The following is a 23,475-nucleotide window of genomic DNA, read 5'->3' as shown; positions in this document are numbered from 1 at the left end:
GCTCAGATTCAGACCAGACAAAAGTCATTTCGATCAATACCCGGAACCCTGTTGCTGTGGCATGCATCCTTGGGGAGAGCGGTTCATTAACGCTCCAAAGTGTCTGCACACAAACAGCTACTGTATTAAAGAGAGCAGCAGGCAGAATTTTCTATTCTGACACAAAGCTTCCACTTCAGACGAGCGGACGAGATGCACTGGAAAAGTCTTAAACTCCCGGAGTCTAATACAAAGCAGGAAAGGACACAGATGCTTGTGTGTGTGTGTGTGTGTGTGTGTGTGTGTGTGTGCGTGTGCGTGTGTGTGTGTGTGTGTGTGGACAAAAAAAAGAAAAAAGGAACAAAAAGGAAGCGACAGAAAAGTGCGAGACTTTTAAGAAAGTGTACGGCAGTGTATTGAGACAGACACTCACAGCAGGAGAGGGGAAGTGAGAGGGTAAGACGCTGCAACACTCCTCTTGTTCTCTTACATAACTAAACTGTGTCTGGCTTTCATTCAGAACAACCTGCTTTTTTGTCACAGTATTGGATGCAATCAAACTGTGTTCTTGTTGTTTTGGGAAACTGAGGTGGTTGTGTGAGCGCAGCGAGAGGGCCAATCTCGTTCAAAGTCACCGTCCAAAGGGAACATGCTGAGGAAGCATCTCGATTTCCGACCATTTGATCTGCGGGAGGAACCTTTCTCCAACAAGCTCGCTGGGAAGAGGGATATCGACTGCAGCAAATAACTTGAGAGGTGGATGCGGGGCCGGAGAGAATATCAAATGTGAAGGAAACTAAAAGAGAGATGGGGAAACTATAGCGTGGACAGAGTATCAGTGTTCTTTGTTAGGAAACAGGCTGTACGTTTTTTTTTTTTTTTTAAAAAGTCTACTCATGAAAACACTTTAGTTTAGTGAGAATACACACAGCACTTGTACTTGTACGGTTGGTCTAAGGAGCGGGTGCGTCGTAGCCTTGGATTTCACTCAAACAATTCAGATTTAACATTCAGCGATAATATTTTGGGTACCCAGCATGTTCAGTCAACATCGCACTCGGAATCCATTTTTTACTGGAGGTGAAACAAAACCAGCAACATCACAGGGTGCAGAAATGGTTTCTGACTGGTTCATCAATAGTTTTGACAAGTCTGACTTTTCTCAGACAAGAACGTCCCAGTGTGAAAACCTGTGAGATCTGCCCGCATTTGTTTCTTTATTCTTTCTCTATATTTGCTACATCAACGGGAGCTTCTATTGCTATCGATTACATTTCAAAATGTTCCAAATATTTTACTATATTTAATCAAATCCAGATTATTCTCAGTACAGGAAACTCAGACAGACAAGATCTGAATTTGACATAATTTCCTCTTCGACTAACATGTCGTTGCCTTTGACTGAGAAGAGAATCCCAAGAAAACGCAGTCCTATGAGCTGAGTCTAAAATTGCAAGGATCACCTGAGGACATGAAGCATTAACCCAAAGTTTAACACCTGGAAACCAAAATGAAACTGACATCTGCTCTTGCAAAAGGTATATATATATAAAAAAAGGAATAAAAGATACATCTTTCATGCACTAAAGCTTGCATTTATAAAATTTGCAGAAAGTATTGTGGAATTTTTTTTTTTTTTTAAATGCAGAGACAAACATTTGTCTTTAAGCTGACAGGACACAATGTTTTATCTAAAGGAGATGTTTGACAGTTAATGCGCTCACACACACAAGGAGTGTACTTTGACCTTTATGTTTGCTAACATTTGCTAATTTGTGTTTGCCGAGGTTGAGGTTTGCAGATATTTGGTCACAAACAGGTGTTAAACATACTTAAATGTCAAGCCAGTGATAAGTGTTAAATGAAGAAGCCCCAGAATTAACAAAGTGATCGAGGCACCCTTGATGTTCGTTGCAAATTTCACTTAGAACCACAAACGTCAACCTACGTTGCAAAGAGAGTTGTATGTTTGCCAAAATCATTAGGATTCATCTTGTGGGGATCACGAAAGTCTCTTCAAATTTCAAGACAATCCATCCAGTGGTTATATCGCCTCAGTCTGAGGCAAAGTGGTGGACCGCCTGACCAACCCACAAGCTGACAGACCGACACCGGGCCCCGTCGCAACAATGAACACAACGTGACGAACTGTTACGACCTCAGTGCAGAGAGTGTTTTCTTGTTTTCCTTCTGCTCTGCAGTCCTCCTCCAGGTACCCGCCCTCCTGCAGGTGGCTGAACGCACCTGTTTCCACTCTGCTCATCGGGGTCGAGTATAACGACCGGGAGCCGAGATGCAGCCGGTGCCAGTGGGCCATTTAGCAGCTTCCAAAACTCTGTCTGTGTGTGTGTGTGTGTGTGTGTGTGTGTGCGTGCGTGCGTGCGTGCGTGCGTGCGTGCGTGCGTGCGTGCGTGCGTGCGTGCGTGCGTGCGTGCGTGCGTGCGTGCGTGCGTGCGTGTATATAGCTGTCACCTCGAGTTGTACTAGTTGTTAGTCTGACTCCCTTTTGGAGAGAAGCGGCTTTATTGTTTGTTTTTCTAGTATTTTACTTTGGTTTAAGTTGTTTAAAACTCTCGGTATAGATTTTTTTTCCTCATCTATAGAAGCTGGTTTTGGTTATCTTTAGTGGTTTTATTATAAATATTTTACTTCTTCAACTAATATGATAATAAAAAAAAACACTTATTTCACATCTCTTTTCAGTTGTTATTGTTACTCCCCTCCCTCCCTGGACCGCCCGGGACGTAACAGTAACAATAATAATGAAGCTTGAACGAACAGCTTGACTGGCTTAGTGCCTGATTGTAATTCATTCACTATAATAGGTGCAGAGACTCTCTACTTTGCCCTCCTGTCTCCCGATATCGCGAACCTTCCACCATACAGCACGTCGTGTGTGGCGGTGAGGCTCTTGTGTATCTGAGGGCCCAACGAGCCCGAGAGCCTTCCCCCTCTTCACTGCTCTTAGTGCACCGGAGCTCAAATCCGCACTTACCTCATCAACAAATTGCTTTGAGGTGAATAGCCCCTCAATTTATACATTTGCATAAGTTATTCCTGCAGCCGAGGCCAGTTCAGTTAATATTTATGGGCCATGGGCAATTCTCTTACCCGAGCTCGAGAGCCGGAAAAGCTCACCTCTAATCGCCGAATGTCAAAATTTGCCCCGCGGAACATACACCCCGGCGATGAATGAGAGCCTGAATTTGTAAGTTCAGAACGTGTTTGTCTGAGCTCTTGACATCCACATGGTATTTAGTGTACAGAAGCACAAACACTTTGGCACCCGCAAAATGCAACATGGCCACAAGGAAATCCTCTCGGCTGCTCTCGTAGCAAATTACATCTTGTCGACATGATTCTCGGTGGTGTTCCTTCTGGAGAAACACGGTGCGAAGTGGGCTACTGGTAAAAGTAGTTTTTCCTCTTTATAAGTCAAATAAAGAACATTCATCTGGGCAGCCAAGGGCATTAGAAAACATTACACAGTCCAAAACCCTTTTCAGTATTTGGTGTTAAAATATGCAGATGACATTATCCTTATCAGCGGGAATACTTAGCCCTTTTACCAGAGAGAAAGGTGGCCCATCTAGAGTCACAGAGTGCCAGCAACAACTTGGAGCTCAACGGCCTCAAAATTATTGAGATAAACATTGTTTTATTCTTGAAGCTGCCTGCACACCTCGCCAGAAACGTCCCAGGGGAACTCCTAGGAATAAGCTCTACAGCTCGGAGTGTGGCTACGACGGTCCTGTTCTCTAGGATATTGTCTCTATCAGCCTCAAATAGATTAACGGCATCTCTACCACAACATCGACCAGCACTGGGTTTTTTTTTTTTTTTTGGTCCTGTGGCAATTGAAGCGAGCTCAATGACTCCTCGTGTTAAATCCCGGGAGGTTCGTGGTATTCGATTAGTATAAGAAGCAATCACAGTGCACATCTCCGCTCATGAGTGGAGGCACCTGCGCCATCCATCCTCCTCTGTTATAGAAAAAGAAAGAAAAAAAAAAAAAAAAACAGACGAAAAAACAGTTCCCTCTGCGTCAACATTTTCAACAAAAAAAGTCCTCATTTTAATCAATCTGAAAAACATGAATTAACCAAAATACAATTTCTGGGTTTGTGGTTTAAAAAAAAATAAAATTGTTTAATCTTAAAATAATTCTGTAAAATGCATTTTTTGCAAAGCAACAGATGACTCAAAATAGCTTATAATTTAGTCAGACACTATTAATTGTTATGTCATTGATATTTGTCTGACATTCAAAAACAAATGTAATACAAAGTAGGTATATCCTGTCTTTTTTCAGCAATTTAATCAGAAATGTTCGGCGAGGACACCGTCCACATTTGCTTTTGTTTATGCAGTAGGATTTAAAATGCATTTCCAAAAAAATCCACATGGTGTTTCCGCATCCAATCAGACCGTCAAAGCTGGACTCGGTCCTGATTGGCCTCCCTATATCGGAACAATTGTTGAAATCCTTCCAATCAGGCTAGTTTGCAGAGCTGGAATGGGGAAGCCTCAACTCAGCAGGTTTGCCTCATTTACATTGCAGTAGCTGCTCTTGTCGGTTCGCCAAGAGTCCAGTGTTTTTTCTATTCTACTCTTATGGACTTTATTCTTCAAACTAATTTAATAAAACATTTTTTCTAAACTATATTTGTTTCTGAATTATCATAAAGTCTTATCCTGAGCTACGGAACCTAATAAAATGGAATAATATGGTGCGGCGAACTTCAAAGAGAGTCCATTTGAACTTATAACAGATGCAGGCGTGTCTGTATTTGTCTTTGAGCTAATCTTTGTACTAATGGCACGGTGAGCCGAAAAAAGTATTAAAGTATGAGTGCACGACGTCGCTATTTGAGTTATTGCACCTGGCAGGTGAATTGGCGGTGGATGAAAGAGAGAGGAAGCGGTGAAAACACTCTCAGACACCTGAGGAAAGTGGCAGAGGGCTGCATCTGTTTAACTCAGTCTGTGTCTCACGCGCGCACACACAACACACACACACACACACACACACACACACACACACACACACACACACACACACACACACACTGGAATTAGGCCAAAAATACAATTCCCAAACAGCCGACAGGTCTACAATTAGACAAGTTGGTGATTGTTGGGATGAAAATGTTGTAAATGAATCCAATCTGCTCAAACTGTTAAGTGACAGCAGCTGAACAAATGACTGTTTCAGCACATTCTTTCTCTGTGTAAACGGAGCAGATCTGTTCCGAGCAGAAGCTCATGAGACAAACAAAAACAGCGACGGATTCCTGACACGCAGAGTAGTAAAGGTAAGATATATGCGGCGCGTTCAGATTAATACTAATTTTATGACATGAGATCGTGAACCCGCAACAAGTAACAAAACAGCTAAATCAATAAAAGGATTATGAATATTGATACTGATACAGCACATTTTCGACCTCTCCTCCAAGAGAGCCCTTTCCTCTCTGTTCAGCAATAAAACACTGGTTATAGGATCTTCCCAACATCGCCATATTTCTCCTTATACAACTGTGTCACATTTCCTCTGCCTCCAAGCTGGATGAGTACTTATACATCCCCTCAGGGAGAGAGGCACAGTGTAAAGATTAAGGGCTCGGATGACAAGAAGGGGGCATGAGGAGCGATGAATCTGTACCAGGTTTATTGCTGTGGTCAAGATTCTAAAGGTTAGCAAGGAGTCAGCTTTGACACTCGCAGTAAAAAACACCACCACCACCACCACCACCACCACCAACAACAACAACAACAACAAAAACATTTAAAGGCCTCCTCGTAGGAAATAAAGCCCAAAGGAGGGGTAGGCGGAGGATGGGCATTAGTTTGTCTTCCTGACCGAGATAAAAGCATTTCCTGTGTGGTTCGCGGTACAACAAAGTCTTTGTACACCAAGGTTTTTCAATTTCAAGTGTTCCTTTGTGATAAGAGTTCAGCTCCCGAACTTGTGTTTCAATCAGATGTTGCCATCTGCGCCATTTGAACCTCCCTCCACACCTCTGTTTTAGCAGAACCCCTCTCCCTCCGTCCCTACCCCGTCTCCCCCTGCCTCCCCCCCCCCCCCGAGGACATGAACGGCCTGTCATTCTGCGGGCTGAGGATCAGAAGTGCGCGGATGATGCACAGCTCGTTGTCAACAGGAAAGATACAGGAATGTCTCGTTGGAAACTGTACCGGGTCCAAGTCTGCATATTTGACTGAGAGGTTAGTCAGATAGACTCGACTGAATCATATCAGCACATCTGCAAGTACTGCAAAAAAGGAAGGGGAAAAAAAAAAAAAGGCAGTGAACTACAAAATACTTCTGGCAGAAATAAAACTTCACAAAGATTAAGAGGCATATCATCTTCCACTCACTCCAGGCGGCCTGTCTATCGTTTGTTCCATTTGACCGAATGACACGTCTAAAACATCGTCTAATGTGACTGCAGATAATGGAGTCATGTTTTCTCTCCCTAAAAGTGAAAGAAATGTTTTTGCTGCTGGCACAAAAACAACAGGTTTTCATGTACAGGTTACGATGTGGTGTCACGCCTCCCCATCAGGCGAATAACAACAAGTGTTCACTGGTTATATTTTTGCCACAGCTTGAGGGCGAAGTTAATTTTGTCTGGTTGTACTTTAGGGATGGGACATGATTTTCCGATATTGGAATAGTCGTCATAATATATATATATATATATATATATATATTAAAAAAAAAATCTATCAACATATGCTACGATGTTCATGTCTCGGATCGCTGTGCTGTCCTGTTCTCTCTTTTTTTTTTTCTTCCAATTTCCAATAGCTTAACCCTTTAAAAATAAACCTATTTTTTTAGGCTTCTGCTCAAAAATTGCAAAAAGGATATATCTCTGCAACCACAATAAAAAATAATTTAAAAAAAATATATATATATTTTTAATAATAAAGGGAACACTAGTGAGATTTGTTCAAATGTGTAAATATCAGTATACATGTCCATTTTTTAATAATAGTTTAGACCCTGTAAATCAAATTTACGGATTTAAGACAAGCCCATACAGTTGGTATCTAACAGTATAAACTTCCTAAACTGAAGTCTGTCTTATTTGCTTTTTCAGAGAGTCAAGGGGAAAGTTTCCATTTAAGCCCTCAGACAGTAAAGATGTTCAGCCTTGTACACTGTGAACAATTGACAGATTCGATATTCACCAGTTGAATTGCCTCCAAACATGACCCGGGACTTAGCCTCGTAAATGGATCAGTGTGAGGAGGATAAAAGAGAACAACTTTTCATGAATTGCTTGAATGGAGCCGCAGCCTGCGAGTTTGAAAGACATCTGTAGGTGAAGTGCGAGCAGGCGTGTGGCCTTGAACTGATGAGGCTAATGTTTCTTCAACCATGGAGATGAAGAGCTGGGAAACATTTTTGTAGTAAAAGTGAGAAGAAAGAGCACCCATGTGTATGTGTGTGTGTGTGTGTGTGTGTGTGTGTGTGTGTGTGTGTGTGTGTGTGTGTGTGTGTGTGTGTGTGTGTGTGTGTGTGTGTGAGAGAAAGAGAGAAATGAACACCTTTAACATTTTGAGGATATCAGACTTGAAATCCTGGAAAGCAAGCCAGTGTGAAGTTTTAAACTCGTATCTTCCAACTCATGACGAAGAGAATAAAATTACACGAGTTACAATTTCGGCATTGCCCGTATTTTCAACAGCTGTTTGTGATTTGATAGCAGATATTCAGTGAAAAATATCCCCATGTACGCAACCACATTTCAAACTTTGACTTTACAGTGCGAGCTCGGCCTTACCTATGCAGTAGCACAGGATGATGGACAGCACCACGGCTATTCCCACAGCGATCAAGGCGGTGCACTTCCAGGAGCAATGTTTTGGCGACTTCTTAAACTTGAAAGCCCCTCTGGACAGGCTGTTTCTGGGCAAAGGGCGCGCAGGTGTGGAGTAAACAGTCCCCGTTGCCATGGTGTAACCGGGGGCTGCCGCGCCAAAGAAAGGTGTCGTTCCTGTGCCCGTTTTAAAGAGGAAGTGCCTTGCAGGGAGAAAAAGACATAAACAGAAGAGCTGGTTATTGAACACTGTGATGGTTATGATTCAAAACAGCATCTCTAAAATCAGCTGTGTTAATTTTGCAACTGCTTATGTGTCCACATGTCCCCTAGCTAAAGAACAGACCTCAAATTGTTCTTTGTTGTGTCTCCAATTTGGTCGGAAAAAAAAAAAAAAAAAAATCGAATTTAAGCAGTTAAAATACAATAGTATCATGGAAATGCAATCTCTCCAACAGGACTACAACTCCCATGTGTATCACACTGCAGGAGGAACTAGGTTATAATCTAATAATCCTGACATTGGAAAAGGTGAACAAAAAGTACCTCATAAAAACAATCATCTCCCACTTGCCCTTTTACAACTGGCCCTTTGCTAATAGCCCATTATACCTGGGGTAATTAAGAGGGCTTAATCAAATGCACTACGGAGTGATCGTCCTATTAACTTTTAAACCCCACGTGAAAAGCTCTTAAGTAAATGAATTAAGCCTTGTTGCCACTCTTGCCACTACTTAGAGATTAATACCCAAATGCCTTCAGGCTTATGGGGACAGCCAGGGAAATTGAACAGATTGACCATGCATTGCAAATGTTCTTCCAATCTGTAACAATATGATTTCATTTTCTTTGTCCGATTCCAAAGAAAGTGAAATCCATTTAAAACAAACAGAAACAATATTTACTTTCTTATTTCATGCTCGTTTATGTCTTTCACTCCTTAAATAAACAATAACTCCAAATGAAAGGCTTAAATTCTTCATCTTGTGGGCTTTAGTGATTCAGGAAATGCTTCTCTCTAAAAACACGATGAAAGATTTGTTTAACAATATAAATATGATCAATAATAATACAAAAAAAACCCTTAATAAACTGAAGTCATATCTGTTCAACTAGAACTCTTTGGGGGGGCAAAATGGGTGAAAACTTCAAATAAAACTGTATTAAAGGTGCCATTAATCTTGTTTACAACACCCACTAAACCATAAAAACAAACATTTATAATATAGCAAAATAAAGGCTCCCAAAGAAGCAGCAGAAAAAAAAAAAAATCTTAAATAAGTGTAAAAACATAGTTACATAATTGCCACTTCAAAGAAACACGTGCGCAAAGTGATGAGAGGGTTCGACTTCTGAGAACTGGTGAGAAAAAACACAGACGCACGCACGCACACACGCTTTCTTGCCCTGACACCCAGTACTTTCTGCTAAAAGTCTTATATAACGTCGAGCAAAAAAAAGTTGTGTCTTATTGCGCCGTGTTCTATAGGTCCCAGAAGGATGGGGGTTGCCGTGGCAACCACTAATTTAAATACACCAATAAACTGATAAACCAGTGTTTGCTCATCAATTATTTGTGCAGCATCTGCGAAGTCTCCGTGTAAGTTTTTCTAAAGGCTGTTTTAATCCCGGCTGTGATTCTGCACTAAAGAGCTTCAGAACGGCTAATTGAGCGAAAAATCCAAAGCCGAGCAGTTTAAGACTGAAAATCCATTTAGTAACATTTACTAATCAGATTCACAGTGGGTCAATACGGTTTAAAGAAGCTGTGAAGGCACCAAAAAATATATATATATTCTTCTTCCACAAACTAAAACCTTTTGTTCAGACTAAATATCATTCGCTAATCACAAAGTAGCAGACTACAGTTTTTACAAATGAGAAAGCAGGACAACAATCTCAAACCTCCACCATAAATTATTGCTCGTGTTTCAGCACCGACGCTGATATTTCAGGTACTTCGTATCTCCTGTGAGGATCTCTCAGAGGTAAAAAAAAAAAAAAAAAAAAAAAAAAAACCCTGCTCTGATCAATTCCCGACTAAAAGAACAAATGTCAGATTTGGATCGTCTGGCTCCTCGATGCCCACGATTGACACATGCCTTCATGATCAGACAGGGATTCCATTTAAAGGTTACCGCGTTTCACTGCTGGAATGACAATGCAGAGAGGGGCGTCTGCAAACCTGGAGAAGAAGTTCAGATCCCAGAGTCTGGAACTATCTGTGCCGGAGCTGCGGCAGACTCCGTGTGATACGCCGTTGTGGGTACGAATTGAGGTCAAAACTTTCACAATGTCGCGGGCGGCAGACATGTAGTCAGACACGCGGGCAAATAGACGACGCTATCCAGGGAGTTAAGTGTAAGTGGATGCAATCTGATGAGGTAGACAGAAAGGGACGCGTGCGTTTGTGTGTGTGTGTGTGTGTGTGTGTGCGTGTGTGTGTGTGTGTGTGTGTGTGTGTGTGTGTGTGTGTGTGTGTGTGTGTGTGTGTGCGTGTGTGTGTGTGTGTGTGTGAGGGTTACGTACTCTATTTGAGGAAGGTGAGTACCTATTGCAAGTTGGAGAGATGATGTGGAGACAGTTTTGCCCGTAAATAAATGCGGTAAAAATGGATGTTGACTCATATTGGAGCAACGATAGGAGCAGGCTGCATTGTTTTCATCGCCTTCAAGTAAAAAAAAAAAAAGAAAAGAACTGTACTAGTATAGTACTACACATGTAGACACCGCAAACAGATAGAGACGATACAAAGTTGGCAACTATTCAACAAATCAATAAGAAACGGTATTAATGATTATTTGAATTTAAAAAAAATAAAAAATAACATGCAAACAAACCAGGGAGTGACTGAACAATGTCAACACGGGGATAATTACCAGGAACATATGGCACGCAGTGGGTGGTTTTGAAACTAGATAATCAGCTATATTTCCCCATAGCTTTATATTTATAACCCCTTTTGCTCTGGACGTGAGAATGTCTGGTGAAACCGAAGGTCGCCAGAATCTGTGCGTGCCAGCGTCACCGAGACAAATTCCTCCACTGGACATTCATTGCACTTGGCGTTTAAAGCAATTCCGCTGCCGATGGTTTTCATGTTGGCCCCCTCCCCGTCTTTTTCTCGAAAGAGCAGACTGGACGGGGTCTAAAGATGAAATGCTGTTGGACATGATTAACAAACAGCGGACCAGTGTAAGTGTCTGCGGCTATAGACGCCGGATGACCGGCTGTAATTGATTACAGCCAGTGTGATGCGACAAGGCACATTACTATGCTAATCCAGCCAGCCTTGGCGATAGCGACGTGGAGCGTGTTGTGTGAGCGAGGGGGAGAAGGGGAAAAAGGGACAATCAAGGGAGCGCGAGACCGAGAGAGGGGATATGGGAGCAAATGAATGGCGGTACGTCAGCGCGATGGCAGCATGTGCGTGCACGCCTGTCTGTCCCATTGAGAAGCCTCCAACACAAAGGCAGCAGCCAGCCTGGTCTCCTCCGCTCTCACAACATTGCTTGTCATCATGATGACATTTGAAAACATCCTTACGGAGGACAAAAGACTAAACAGAGAGTGGGTGGATTTGTCTGCGGCTAAGCTCCAGCTGTAAGGGTGAGAGAGCACAGTAGAAACAATGGGAATCCAAACCCGCGGAATATGTAATCTGCCTATTAGCCGCCTTTCTGTGTTAGCTCTAGCATTTCAAGGTGAGAGCTTGGAATAATCAGGCTGCTTTAAATACAGTAATAAAAAAAAGAAAAAAAAAAAAAAGGAGAGAGACTACAGATGTGGTTCGGCATCGCGAGGACTTGTTTTCACATTTGCTGCCGTCGCGGTCTCTCCTCCGGTTTGCCACCTGCCCTCTCGACGGTCGGTCTGCTCGCAGGTGCTATTCTGGTACAGTTAGTGCTGCACCGTATGAATGTAACTCAGTGCCACCGTGTTGCTGCTGGTTTTTTTTTTTTTTTGTGCATTCCTGCCCACGGAGATCAGCATGGTGCCATCTTGAGTCACTCCAACAGAGAGCTCAGATTGTTTGCCCACGGAGTTTGTCATATTTAACAAGTTGGATTAGGTTTGACACAAGAGATCAGCTCTTATGTACATATTCTAAAATCTTCTTTGGAGCGTAACTCGAGAACTGGATTTTGAGGGACATATTCCAACACAAGCTGCTGCAGTTTATATTTGTAATGTGTAATAACTTTTTTTTAAATGTATTTATTTTTATTTTTTTTAATAACAAGCTGTTTGGGTTACACTTCACTGTTAACGGAAACATTTGCTAGGAAAAAAAAAATAAAAAAAATCATCTGGAAAAGATGCACTGTACGTTGCCAGCAGCAGTAGTTTACACAGTAGTCTAAAATAAGAGGAAAATATTGCAGAACTCTGGAATCGCCACAGAAATGTGTGCTTGGCACTAAAGATGTTGGCAAAATAAATAAAAAGGAAAACACATGAGAAAAAAAAAAAACGTCTTCAGGGATTACCACTTTGTCTGCACCGCCATCCACTTTGGCAGGTAACCAGCCATCGCTGCGAGCTCTTTCCTGTTACCAAAGGCTACTTGGCTACTATCTTACACATGACTAATCAGTCCGGGGTGCAATCATTGACACCGTGGCTAGTGCACAACTGAAAAAAAAAAAGTTCAATCTTCCCTCTCTGATGTGAAGCGTGACTCGTGATTTACATGTGCCTCCCACACAAACAACACTCATCGAGGACGCACGCGCACACAGACACAACCCAAATCCTACTCGGATTACCTCTGCTGTTCTCCCACCCCCCCCTCCCTCCCTCCCTGAGAACAATACTAACACATTTTCCATCAGGAAAAATGTACTGTCGGCGGGACACTGCAGCAGATGATGATTTTGGAGCCGAGACATAATTTCATTTCACCAAAGGACTCCCCCGACACACGAATCCAATGAGGATCGACGGTGCATTTATAACTGGAACGTGTGGCTGGGCAGGCCTTCAAAAGACTCTGACATGTCATAATGGCTGCTCTAGTTGAAGATCATTGAAGGAAATGTTGAAGTGCGGATGCTTACCTGTATTCTATCCAGTGGAGCACGTATAGAGCATATAGCATACATCATAAAGGCATCAAAAGTGATAATTTCACTCACACTGATACAACCAATTTCAAACAAATGATTAAATACTACTCAGGAATAATTACTTATGTGCAGTGGTCTCTTAAGAGACATGGCAATTCATTTTATAATGGAATTCAATTGAATATTACTAATTGAAAAATATCACACCAAAAAAAATGTTCCAGTGAAGCCAAGTGGTGAGTAAGGGAAACCTAAGGGCTATATTAAAAGTACTCCACACTTTTTTTTAGATCCGAATGTCTCCTCAGCAGCAATACTGCTCTGATGCCAACAAATTCAGCCCTTTAAAATAAGTGGTCTTAGTCAGCATGAAGCAGCACCAAAGCTGAAGTGAAGTCATTTCATAAAATTATCCAAACTTTATATTGTACTGATGTTTTTCACCACAAAACACAGCCGAGTCCAAGTTGCGTTACAGATTCATGTTAGTTTCCTTTGACTCTTTCCTGAGGCCTCATTTATCTAATGCGTATGTTGGATCTTCCTAAACTGCAGGAGTAAATGAGGCGGATTCAAACTCTGTGATTTAACACAGTTTTGACAGCACGATCACGGCGGGATCAGTGACTTCAGCCACTCGCCATATGATAATGAGCCGTAGTTACAGTGATAGTCACCGAGAGCAGCACTTCACTCGTTTAAAAAGAACACTGAAAGCTATCCACCGTGAAAAAAGCTAGCTGGTACTGAGTCAAATTAGCACACTCGTGCTTTGAAGACCAACACTTCTATGGGAGGTTACACGCATAATTTACTACTGCTAATTGCTGTAAAAGTAGCTAATGCTGTCAAACGAGTGCTTTATTTTCGAGGAGGTTGTCATGTCACAGGAAATATATTAAACAAGATCATAACATTTTGATTTACACTTGACACTTTTTTTTTAATCAACTGCCTTGTTCGGAATAATTTACTGTCTGCACATACTGTGACCACGGCCACTGTGCTGCATAGGAAATAAAAAAAAATAAAAAATCCACATCGCTATTGAGGATTCAAAAAGAGATTCACACCCCCGTGGTAGCCGAGGCCACCTGCGTCTACAGTACGTGCTACTCTCGGACTCTGCTGCCCTCAAAACCCCCCGAAGGCAGCCTAATGAATACTTTCAAGCACTTCTGTTTACATTTCCCAACCTGGTGGTTTTCTTGACATCTGTAATTATGTGCTGAACCGGGTCTTCCCTTTTGGCCCGGTTGGTTCGCAGAAGCCCCCCTCCCCTCCCCACCTCCCCCACCCACTCTCCCCCCCTCCGGTTCCCACCCACTGACAAGCACTTGATTTAGAGTCCACTGTGGTGATAGTGATTTATGCCTCAGCTGATGATAGGTGTGCACATATTGTTTTGTCGATACAGCTAAGACAGCTCAAGGTCATTGCGCGGTTAGTATTCAATCACTGCATCCTCCAGAGAAAGTGAAACTGTCACCACACATCCCAATTGATTCAGTCAGATCATAAGAGGTTGTTACGCCACGCTGCCACGGACAAAATTCAAAGTTTACATTCATCTGAGCCTCAGAAGGGGTACACTGTGCCAGGGAAATATATCGGGCTCCAATGCAATCATCTTCTCGAGGCCATTTCTGAGTCAGAGCGCAATGTACCACACTTCATTAGCCGGGATATTTTGAGCTCACTGATTAGGGAAGATGCGACCGACGTTTCAGGAGGAAAAACTTGGCAGAGGCTCTGGTGGCAAACTTGTATCTTGCACAGCAAATTTTGATGTAATGCACAAATCTGCTTACCGAGTTGAAGTTATAGCCTCTCTGATTTGAACAGGCAAGCTATGTGATATTCACTTGCTTCACTCTAATCATGCACTCTCCTTCTCACCATGGGGCCGTCTAATCTAGTAATCAGCCCTTAATTGTCGGTGCACACAAAAAGCAGAAAAACCAGCGAACACTTAACATTATTTTCCACTGGGGATGGTATTTATCAAACTCGGCGGGGACTATATTATGTTATGCGCAATTGTGTGGTGTAATACTTTTACCAGATGAGGTGCGGTGCTTAAAATTGGGCTAGAATGAGGCATTCTTACATTTTTTAAAAGAAGGAATGAATTATCGTTTTTTTTTTTTTTACTCATTCATTTTGAGAGAAATGGCACAAAAAACATGATTAAAATAATCAGCTATTTAAAAGAAAAATCCCAATGTGTTCAGCTCCGTTTGACCACTAACGTGGAGCCAGACGGCCGGCCAACTTCTGTCGGAGGTTTCTTCCTGTTAAAAGGACGTTTTTCCTTCCCTCTGTTGGAGGTTTTTCTTCCTTAAAGAGGAGTTATTCCCTTCTTGCTTACGTGGGAATTGTTGAATTGTTGGGTTCCCCTGCATGTATGTTATGTTGTAAGGACTTCACTATGTTAAGTGCCATGAAATAACCTGTGGTAGGATTTGGCGCTCATATAAATAAAATTGACTTGACCATCAAGTCCTCCGACCTATATGATCATTTAGTTTGATTGCTACTTTCCCTAAAGTGGGACTGACTAGTAGTTCTAGGCACAAAACACATTCGTTCAATAAAATTACTCGTTCCTTCAACTCTGTTTCCATGGCAACAGTAAACACGGTTTAATAATAAAAAAAAATAAAAAAAATTGATCGGAAACCGATAGCAAACACTGGTCTCCTGCACTCAAGTCCCCTGTTGTATTAATACAGACACCCAACCCACCTCTTCCTAACAAGAAAGAAACTCACATTTAAAGATAACATCTGAACTGTGTCACGCAGGATTGTTGTTCTTTATACGCCTTCTAGAGGTCTCTTAACTCTGAAATGTAGCTCTAGAGGGTCCTAATAAGCTGCTTGCACAAAGGACTTTCTGGTGAAGGACGGTCTCACCAAGAATACCAGTAACCTCTTTCACCCCTGAACCTGTAGTGCAGGTCATTCAAGGGATTACGAAGGTGTACTTGGGTCAGAAAAAGATTAGCTGTAAAGCTGGCAAGTCAAGTTGTCAACAAAAAAACAAACAAAAAAAACTGCTGGTTCAGTCATGACTGGGTGACTCACTGATAACCCTGGCTGTGAGTCTTTGGAAAAGGGGGCCAATATCTGATATTTTAAAAAGACATTAACGAGACAGGCCAACAGATCTGGGACGTCTCAAATGAGGCAAACGAGCTATCAAATGAAATGAAAAATAAGGCTGTAGCTACCCTTTGCTCCCTTGAATTTCAAATGATAAATTTATAAAACAGGATAAAATGGGTTTTGTAGCAGAAACTGAAACAGAACTGAAATAAACATTTCAAACTGAAACTTGTCCCTCTGCCGATATATTTCATCTGATTTTTGTTGTTTTGTCAAATGGATCGAGGATAACACCTGGACCCAGATGTTCTGGTTCTGTTGAGGGTCACCGTGGGTCTCTCACCTGCTCTCCAGGGCCACATTGCTGCCCAGGACCCAGCTGTCCTGCAGCTGGACGCATTCCGCCGTACTCTGCAAGTCAGCCGCCAGGCCGCCGCTGGGTGGTGGACTCGGGCTCCTCTGATTGGCCAGTGAGCTACGGCTCAGGGAGGTGATGGAGGGATGCTGTTTATGTGGGGGCGGAGCTGGTGGGAGAGGAGGTGGGGCTTGTTGACTAGACAGATGGTCACCTGTAGAGGAACACAAAGAAAAAAAATACATCAAATTATTGTTTTAAATGTTCTTAATAGTGGTAAAATCTAAATTATGCAACAAGTAGTTCCGACCAAGAGATCTGATTGGTCAACTGTACATTCGGAAAGTGCTCAAATCAGTCCTAATCCTAATGGCAATATAGAATTGGAATTGAACTTCATATAATATGCAATTTTATGTTGTTTTTACTGGTTATAGGCCTGTTAAATGCGACCCATTTGGCGACACCAGGTCTCTTTTGGTCCTTATTTGTCGATCGGAGCACCAGTGCCGTAACGTCACGGATAGCCGTGCACTTAAAATTCGAATGGCGGCGAGCTTCACCGGTTATGTTTTAACACATGACACGGCGCTAAAGACTTAAAAATACACGAGTCCATCGATAACTTTTTTTTAAGCAGATATCTCAGTTTACAACCAGATTGAGCTAGCTGAGCAGTTTTGTGAGTCTATGTGCTGTATTTATTCAGTTTGAGAAATCACATGATCTCCAGAGAGCATTAAACCGGACTAAGAGTCTACTGACATGACTGATTGTTTCCCAGTTGTTTGTATTTCTCCATGTATTGCCATGGAAACGGAGATCACGCGAACAAAAAGTTTTATATATTGAAAGCGAACGGCCCCACGATATAAATACAATTTGATTACATATTTTATTTAGTTGGTAACTTGTTGTATAATCGCAATATCACATACATATGTAAAAGGGTGTTACACTTACAATAGACGTTCAATATTAAACACTGTAGAGAGTGTAATATTGCTTAATTACAAATTTTAAAAAGCGGAATGTATTTTGCTGATTAAAACACCCAAAGTTAAAGAGCCGGAATTGCGATGAGACAGCAGATGGGTATGATTAGGCATCTGCCTTCTATGCAAGATATGACAGCAAGCAGCGACTTAACAGACCCAGAAAGGTAAATACAACCAAGAGCAAGACATTAAATTGAGATGCAACCACTGCAAAAAAAAAATAAAAAAAAGTGAATGGATGCGGGGCGGGGGGGGGGGGGGGGGGGTTGGGGGTTGGTAGTAAGAGCAGCTTTTATGGCGATACACATAATTGTCACAAAACGCCACACGGCTGACAGTTGGGTTCTCTTAAACAGAAGGTCACTTAGAGAGGCAGCTGTTCTTTTATGAGCGCTTAACGCAATGTTTCACGTTTGATTACAGCCAGAGAAGACTCTCAAATAACTAATGACCAGAACATCCATTAGAGCTCTGAGAGAACAGGTTTTCCAATTTCACACAAAGCTGTGTAATTGGCCCCCAGAATGGCATGTGGTGATTATCTATCCATCTTCCCTTTTTAAAAGGTAAAAACCCACAGTGCTGACAATTCTGATTTGCTCCAATGAGCCCCAAATGGGTATCGTCTTTCTTGCCTCATGGAGGCTCGGAGAGAGCTGAGAGGGCTAGGAGTCGCGTCTTCGAGGAGCTTCTGTTGTTTTTGCTTCGGCAGCATGAATTTTTATAAAGCCTACAGGAGTTTAAAGTGAGAGCATCTGAACGCCGGAGGTCAGAGCAGGATTCAACCTTTGCTTTTCCATCGGCTGCAGCTTCACTGAAAGGACGCACGTCATTGTTTCGTCTACGTGCTCCCATTTTTTTTTTTTAGCGCCCGACCTTCTACGCATAAAACAAACTGTTCAGTGCAGGCGAATCAGCCATTTGGTTCCACACTGCTAGGAGGAGACATGAATGCCATTCAGAGCTGCGAAATTATTTCCACCGCTTTGAGGTAAAAACCTTTAGGCTAGTCCACACGCAGGGTGTTGGCGCGACTGAAGATTATTCCTCTCATGTTCAAAGTAGGAACATATAAAAAAAATATAAGGAACAGTATAACCAGAATGATTTCTATTAGCTAATTGCAAGGAGGTCGGTTGCTATATTAATACGTGACTAATTACGACACCCCCAGATGGACGGACATATAGGCAGGTAAATAGACACATAGACGTGGCACAGAGAGGGATCAGAAGTGACAGAAGTCAGCCGTGCCGGAGCAGACGGCCGACCGAGGAATAATTAATTCCTCCCTGCAATTACAGAGCAACAGCATGTGGCCATGAAGTCCATAAAAGGCAAAACCATCAGAAGCAGATGAAGCTTGTTTCCCCCCCCCCCTCTTTTGTGTGGACTGTGATTAGAGTTTTTATCAAACCCAATCAAAAGTAATCCCCTTCATCACCCCAAACCACCATGTTCAAAGTCTATCGTGAAATCCGAACACATGCGTTACCTGAGATCTGCCGGACTGCTGGCATTTTGAAAAATATAAGGGTATCATGACTTAGTGATAACGAATACAAGACATCCCAACTCATCTCCCCAGCTAGACTGTGAGCCCTATTAGAAAAAGTGCTAAGTAGGCTAATAGAAATGTGGATTATCTACCAACACTGGCTGGTTTTTACTTCACCTCTGGGCCTTATTTCACTGTAAGAGCCCGCAGCGTGCCGTGAGCTCCACTCCACTTTCCTGCACAGGAGTTTTTTTTTTTCATATAATCAGGCACTAGTGTACCAGGAAAATGTCAATGAGCGGGGAAAGGAAATGAAGCTGAGGTGACTGATTGTTGAAAAAAAAAAAAAAGAAAAAAAGATGGAAAATTAACTAATGTGGAGTTAAGTGGAGCGTCGACAGCCTAAACAGGATCATTTCCAGAAGTAACAGTTTTACTTTTTATGAAGAAAAACAAGATGAATGTCAATTATAAGTACTCGTGAAAATACAGTTATCGTATAATCATCCACATACGAGGTAAAGATACAATGACGGATATAGCACTGATCTGTATCCATTTATCCTTAGTTTATTACTGCTGTTTGCCTAGAGAGTTTGAAAATGCAGCATTTATGATTATGAATCAATGTCTGATGAATCAACATGTTGAAAAAGGCCTGCCTTAGCTTTAAAAATGAAATGAAGTGGATTTTTATAGGCGCGAGCGCATGCTGAGCACAACTTTGTAAAAAACACAATCCCAAAACCTTCAAAGGAGGAGTATGACATGCAGCAAATCTTAATGTATAATCCCACAATGAGTTAAGACGAAACATAAAACCCTAGGAATTGAATTAAAACCTGCTCCATGCGGTGCTTTACAAACTGCAACATGACACGATTCACTGTCTGTAACCTAGAAAGATCCAGCAGCCTTATAAAAAAAAAGGAAGCATTGTTTAATTCATTATTGATTGTTTTACCCCAATAAAAGTACCAAAAAGAAAAAGTGTTACACAACAAGACAGCATTCACTGTATCACACTGAGGATGAGGCAACAGAACCAAAATAAAATGGGCACTTTCTCGCCTCTTGGTGCAACAAATGTACCCACACACAACTTCCTACTGCACATATGAGTCTAACTCCACTGGCCACCGTTCCCTTTGACATATTACCTTCTGCCAAGTTATGTCCTTTTAAGTATTTAGATGTGAAACTTGGCTCTGTGTGGACTTTGAGTGATTCATTATGCAAACAGATATCTCATCCCTCTTAATCTTTGTGGTCAAGATCAAATCGCAAAGTAGTGCACTATCAGAATCAGCATTTTAATTGCATGATTTCAACAAGAAATTATAACTCGCCGTTTCAGTGTGAATAATTTTGAAAGACTTGGAGTGTATAGTGGTCTATTTGTTTTTTTTTTAAAGTAGAGGTCATAACACCACATATTCTTTTCATGTATTCCGATTTCCACGCGCACAGCAGGTGTCCGTATGTCTGAGCGGTGCGAGGCGGCGTGGTTCCTGGTCTCCGATTTGAGGCGTGGGTTTGAATCCAATTTCTGACAAACATTTTTACACTCATGACAGGGTCTCCTCCGTGATGAAAAACCTATAAGTGATAACCTCAATGTGATTCCATGTAACTCAATGAGCACTCGCAGTGCAGCGATTCAGTGTGCATTCTCTGTGTACTTTACTGCCAGACTTGGAGGTTTCAGAAGCTGCCGGGGTAAACCATGCTAAAATATGGACCTCTGGCGCAGCATCGTTTTCATCTTAAATTATCCGCCGTTTAGCATATAGTGGACTGTGTGGGTTTGTTTTTGTTGTTGTTGTTGTTGTTGTTTTTTTTTAAACAAGCACACAAAACAACGAGCTTTTCAGAAAGCCTGGCATTGTCTTCCATGAAAACACGCAGGGAATTAAGCTGGCCTTTAATGTGCAGACTCCGAGACGAGGAAGGCAGATGAAACAGCTGTGTGGTTTATAGGGCTTTGCTTTGAAATCAGATCAAGATAGATGCCTCCTTTGCATAATTCCTCAACGTCAGCTTGTCATCATCTCCATCAGCAACATGCTTTAAAAGGACCTTTGTGATTAATACTGCATGCCAGTGCAGAAATGACAGACTCATTCCCGTCTTAATGATGCTTGAAATACCAATCAAAAGTAGCTTTTTGAAAGCCTCTGCAGTTTTACGTAAACTCCACCTAGAGTGGGTGTTTTTTTTTTGGTTTTTTTTTTTAATCGTATAATACTCTGCTTGAGCTGATGACTGCCTTATTAGACAGTGTTTACAAGACAAAAGTGAGCAGGAGATAGTATTAGTGAACCATCAGAAAACGACCCACAACATGCAGTTTTGTGACAAAGTTTTTTGTAAAAAAATTTCCCCTCGGGGATTAATAAAGTAAATACCTACCTACCTACCTACCTACCTACCTACCAAAGCGCTTTTTTTTACTGAAATGTTAAAAACAGTTCGGGCTGTCTCATTGGCCGCGAGCTGAGCTCACGTATCACTTTATTATCTTGAACCTTTTGATTCCACGTCTTGATGCTGCATTGATGTTCATTCCTTTGAAAATATATTTTTTTGATTAAAGCATTGACAAGGCTTGAATACTGCGCATAATGCTCCAACACTGAGTCGGGACACAATTAAAAGCCGTTTTGCACTCACTAAGCTTGGCAAGCTTGGTGAAAGCCTTTTCATATTCATTGTGTAAGTACTGCAAAAGGTCTTGTGCCATTTTACTCTCCATTAAGAGACTGATGCAACAGCTAATGGAATTGAAAGGGCATTTGCTTTGACTGGCTTGCCCTTCACCAATAGGAAAATTGCAGTGTGTGTGCATCACAAGAATTCAATCAAAACAGAACTTGGTGAGGCCACAGCTTGTTCTGTTAAAGCTTAAGATATTCATTTTATACAGAAGAGCATTTATCATGAGCTACACGCACATAGAAAAAAAAAAAATGCAGCACCTCCCCACTGAAAAGTTTAAATTTCAGAAAAAAACACGATGTTAAAAGACGAGAGACCTCAGACAAAGTCCCTGTTTGACTTTATATGAAATGAATAATGGATGAGCTCCATGATAAAACACGCCATTTGGGGCAGGTGGGATGTTTATATATGTCAAATCAATAAATTCATTCTCATCAATGACTGGATTTCTTTTTCGCCTGGGCACAGATCTGGTGCTTAGTTGAAGGCAGCAGGAGGATTCTTTAATAGAAAAAGAGACAGCAGCTTCTCACTGGGAAGCTATGAAAGAGGTGTGTGTGTGCGTGTGTGTGTGTGTGTGTGTGTGTGCGTGTGTGTGTGTGTGTGTGTGTGTGTGTGCGTGCGTGCGTGTGCGTGCGTGTGCGTGTGTGTGGAAGAGGGAGTTGGGGGGGGAGGGGTGTTTAAGGGGAGGGGGAAGGCGGCTGGGTTGCACCCAGTGGAATTTGGCACCATTAGAACAACCTTGCCCTAGGTGAGTTTTGGGGATTTACTCTGCAAAGAGAGTTGGCAATTTTCAGGGACTTGGGATTTTGAAGGGGGAAAAAAAAGAAAGAAGAAGAAAGCTGTGTGAATTCGATCATATTTCCTGCCAGAGTACCTCCACCGCTCTCACGGCCTTGCCCACTCTTCTGATTTTTTTTTTTTTCTATTTGATCAAAGACAAGAAAAAGTTCTTTTAAGCCATTTCTGAGCGGGGGAAACCAGGATGTAACCAATATTTCAAGGATTACATAATCATTGCATTATGGAAAAAGACATCCCACTTACAGATTCATAATTTGCTCCTACACAGTCATATACGCATTAATCAACTCACATTTGACGCAAATTCTCATCTGCCGTTCATTTAAAATGCATGATTTGTAAATACACTTGTAATGTCGAGGCGACTGACGACGCACTGTGAATATAAGCAGGCTCACGTCCATCTCTCCCTCTCCCTCTCTACCGCAGACATTGCCACAGATGGCAGATCACCATACAGATGATGACTGCTTAGCAGTTCTTTCTGACAGCTCTCCGATTACATAGCAATTACACTCCTCTCAAAAGATGCTTTGACAATTAGCCTGCTGACAAAACACTTTTATTTGTTCATGTGTGGACAGCTTTGTTTTCCCTGTTTGCTCAGAGAGATTGTGTTCACACCTAGACGAAATGGCTACAGTTTCTAACTTTGGTGCCGGCAGCTCAGTTTTCTAGTCACTCCATGTATCACCGTATCGTCTTAAACCTACAGAACTAAAAAAAAACATGCCACAGTCCACAGGGACGTGTGCCACTTTTCACTTTTCTAAAATTCATACTTGATTTGTCTTCACGCAACTTCATCAACCAGTCACTAAGTTCATTTTCAACAGAGCTCAACAAGAAATTGAACTGAATTTAGGGCACCGGCTTTCATTGTATAAAACAAAAATTGGATTTATACCATTTCCTAACCATCGTCAAAAGCTAAAGAAAGCCAAAGGGCTCTTATTTTTTTTAAAGCATTTTGAGACTGTTCGCAGTAACGCGCATTGAGCAGGTGGAAGCAATAACTTTTTAAGTAATTCTGCTTGAGCACCGGTGTTACAGGTTTTTGAGACAACTGATCCGTGCACACATAAAATTTCGTGTCAAACTGAAAATAT

At 41.8% G+C, this 23,475-nt stretch overlaps 1 protein-coding gene across 11 annotated transcripts in view; it reads right to left on the bottom strand.

Moving 5' to 3' along the window:
- LOC138211068 (teneurin-3) overlaps positions 1–23,475 on the bottom strand; it is a 185,607-nt gene that overhangs the window by 63,084 nt on the left and 99,048 nt on the right. For all 11 annotated transcript variants that reach the window (XM_069170649.1, XM_069170650.1, XM_069170651.1 and 8 more), the window contains 2 exons: positions 16,334–16,559; positions 7,776–8,014 (listed from right to left, as the gene is read on the bottom strand). In XM_069170649.1, the coding sequence (XP_069026750.1) occupies positions 7,776–8,014; positions 16,334–16,559 (465 nt within the window). The remainder of the gene's footprint in view (positions 1–7,775; positions 8,015–16,333; positions 16,560–23,475) is intronic.

This window comes from Embiotoca jacksoni, unplaced genomic scaffold (assembly GCF_022577435.1).
Source record: "Embiotoca jacksoni isolate LCO1_2020_lvr unplaced genomic scaffold, fEmbJac1.0.p SCAF_5, whole genome shotgun sequence".
NCBI classification, from domain to species: domain Eukaryota; kingdom Metazoa; phylum Chordata; class Actinopteri; family Embiotocidae; genus Embiotoca; species Embiotoca jacksoni.
The sequence above is the reverse complement of the archived record's forward strand: the minus strand, read 5'-3'. Positions and strand labels throughout refer to the sequence as shown.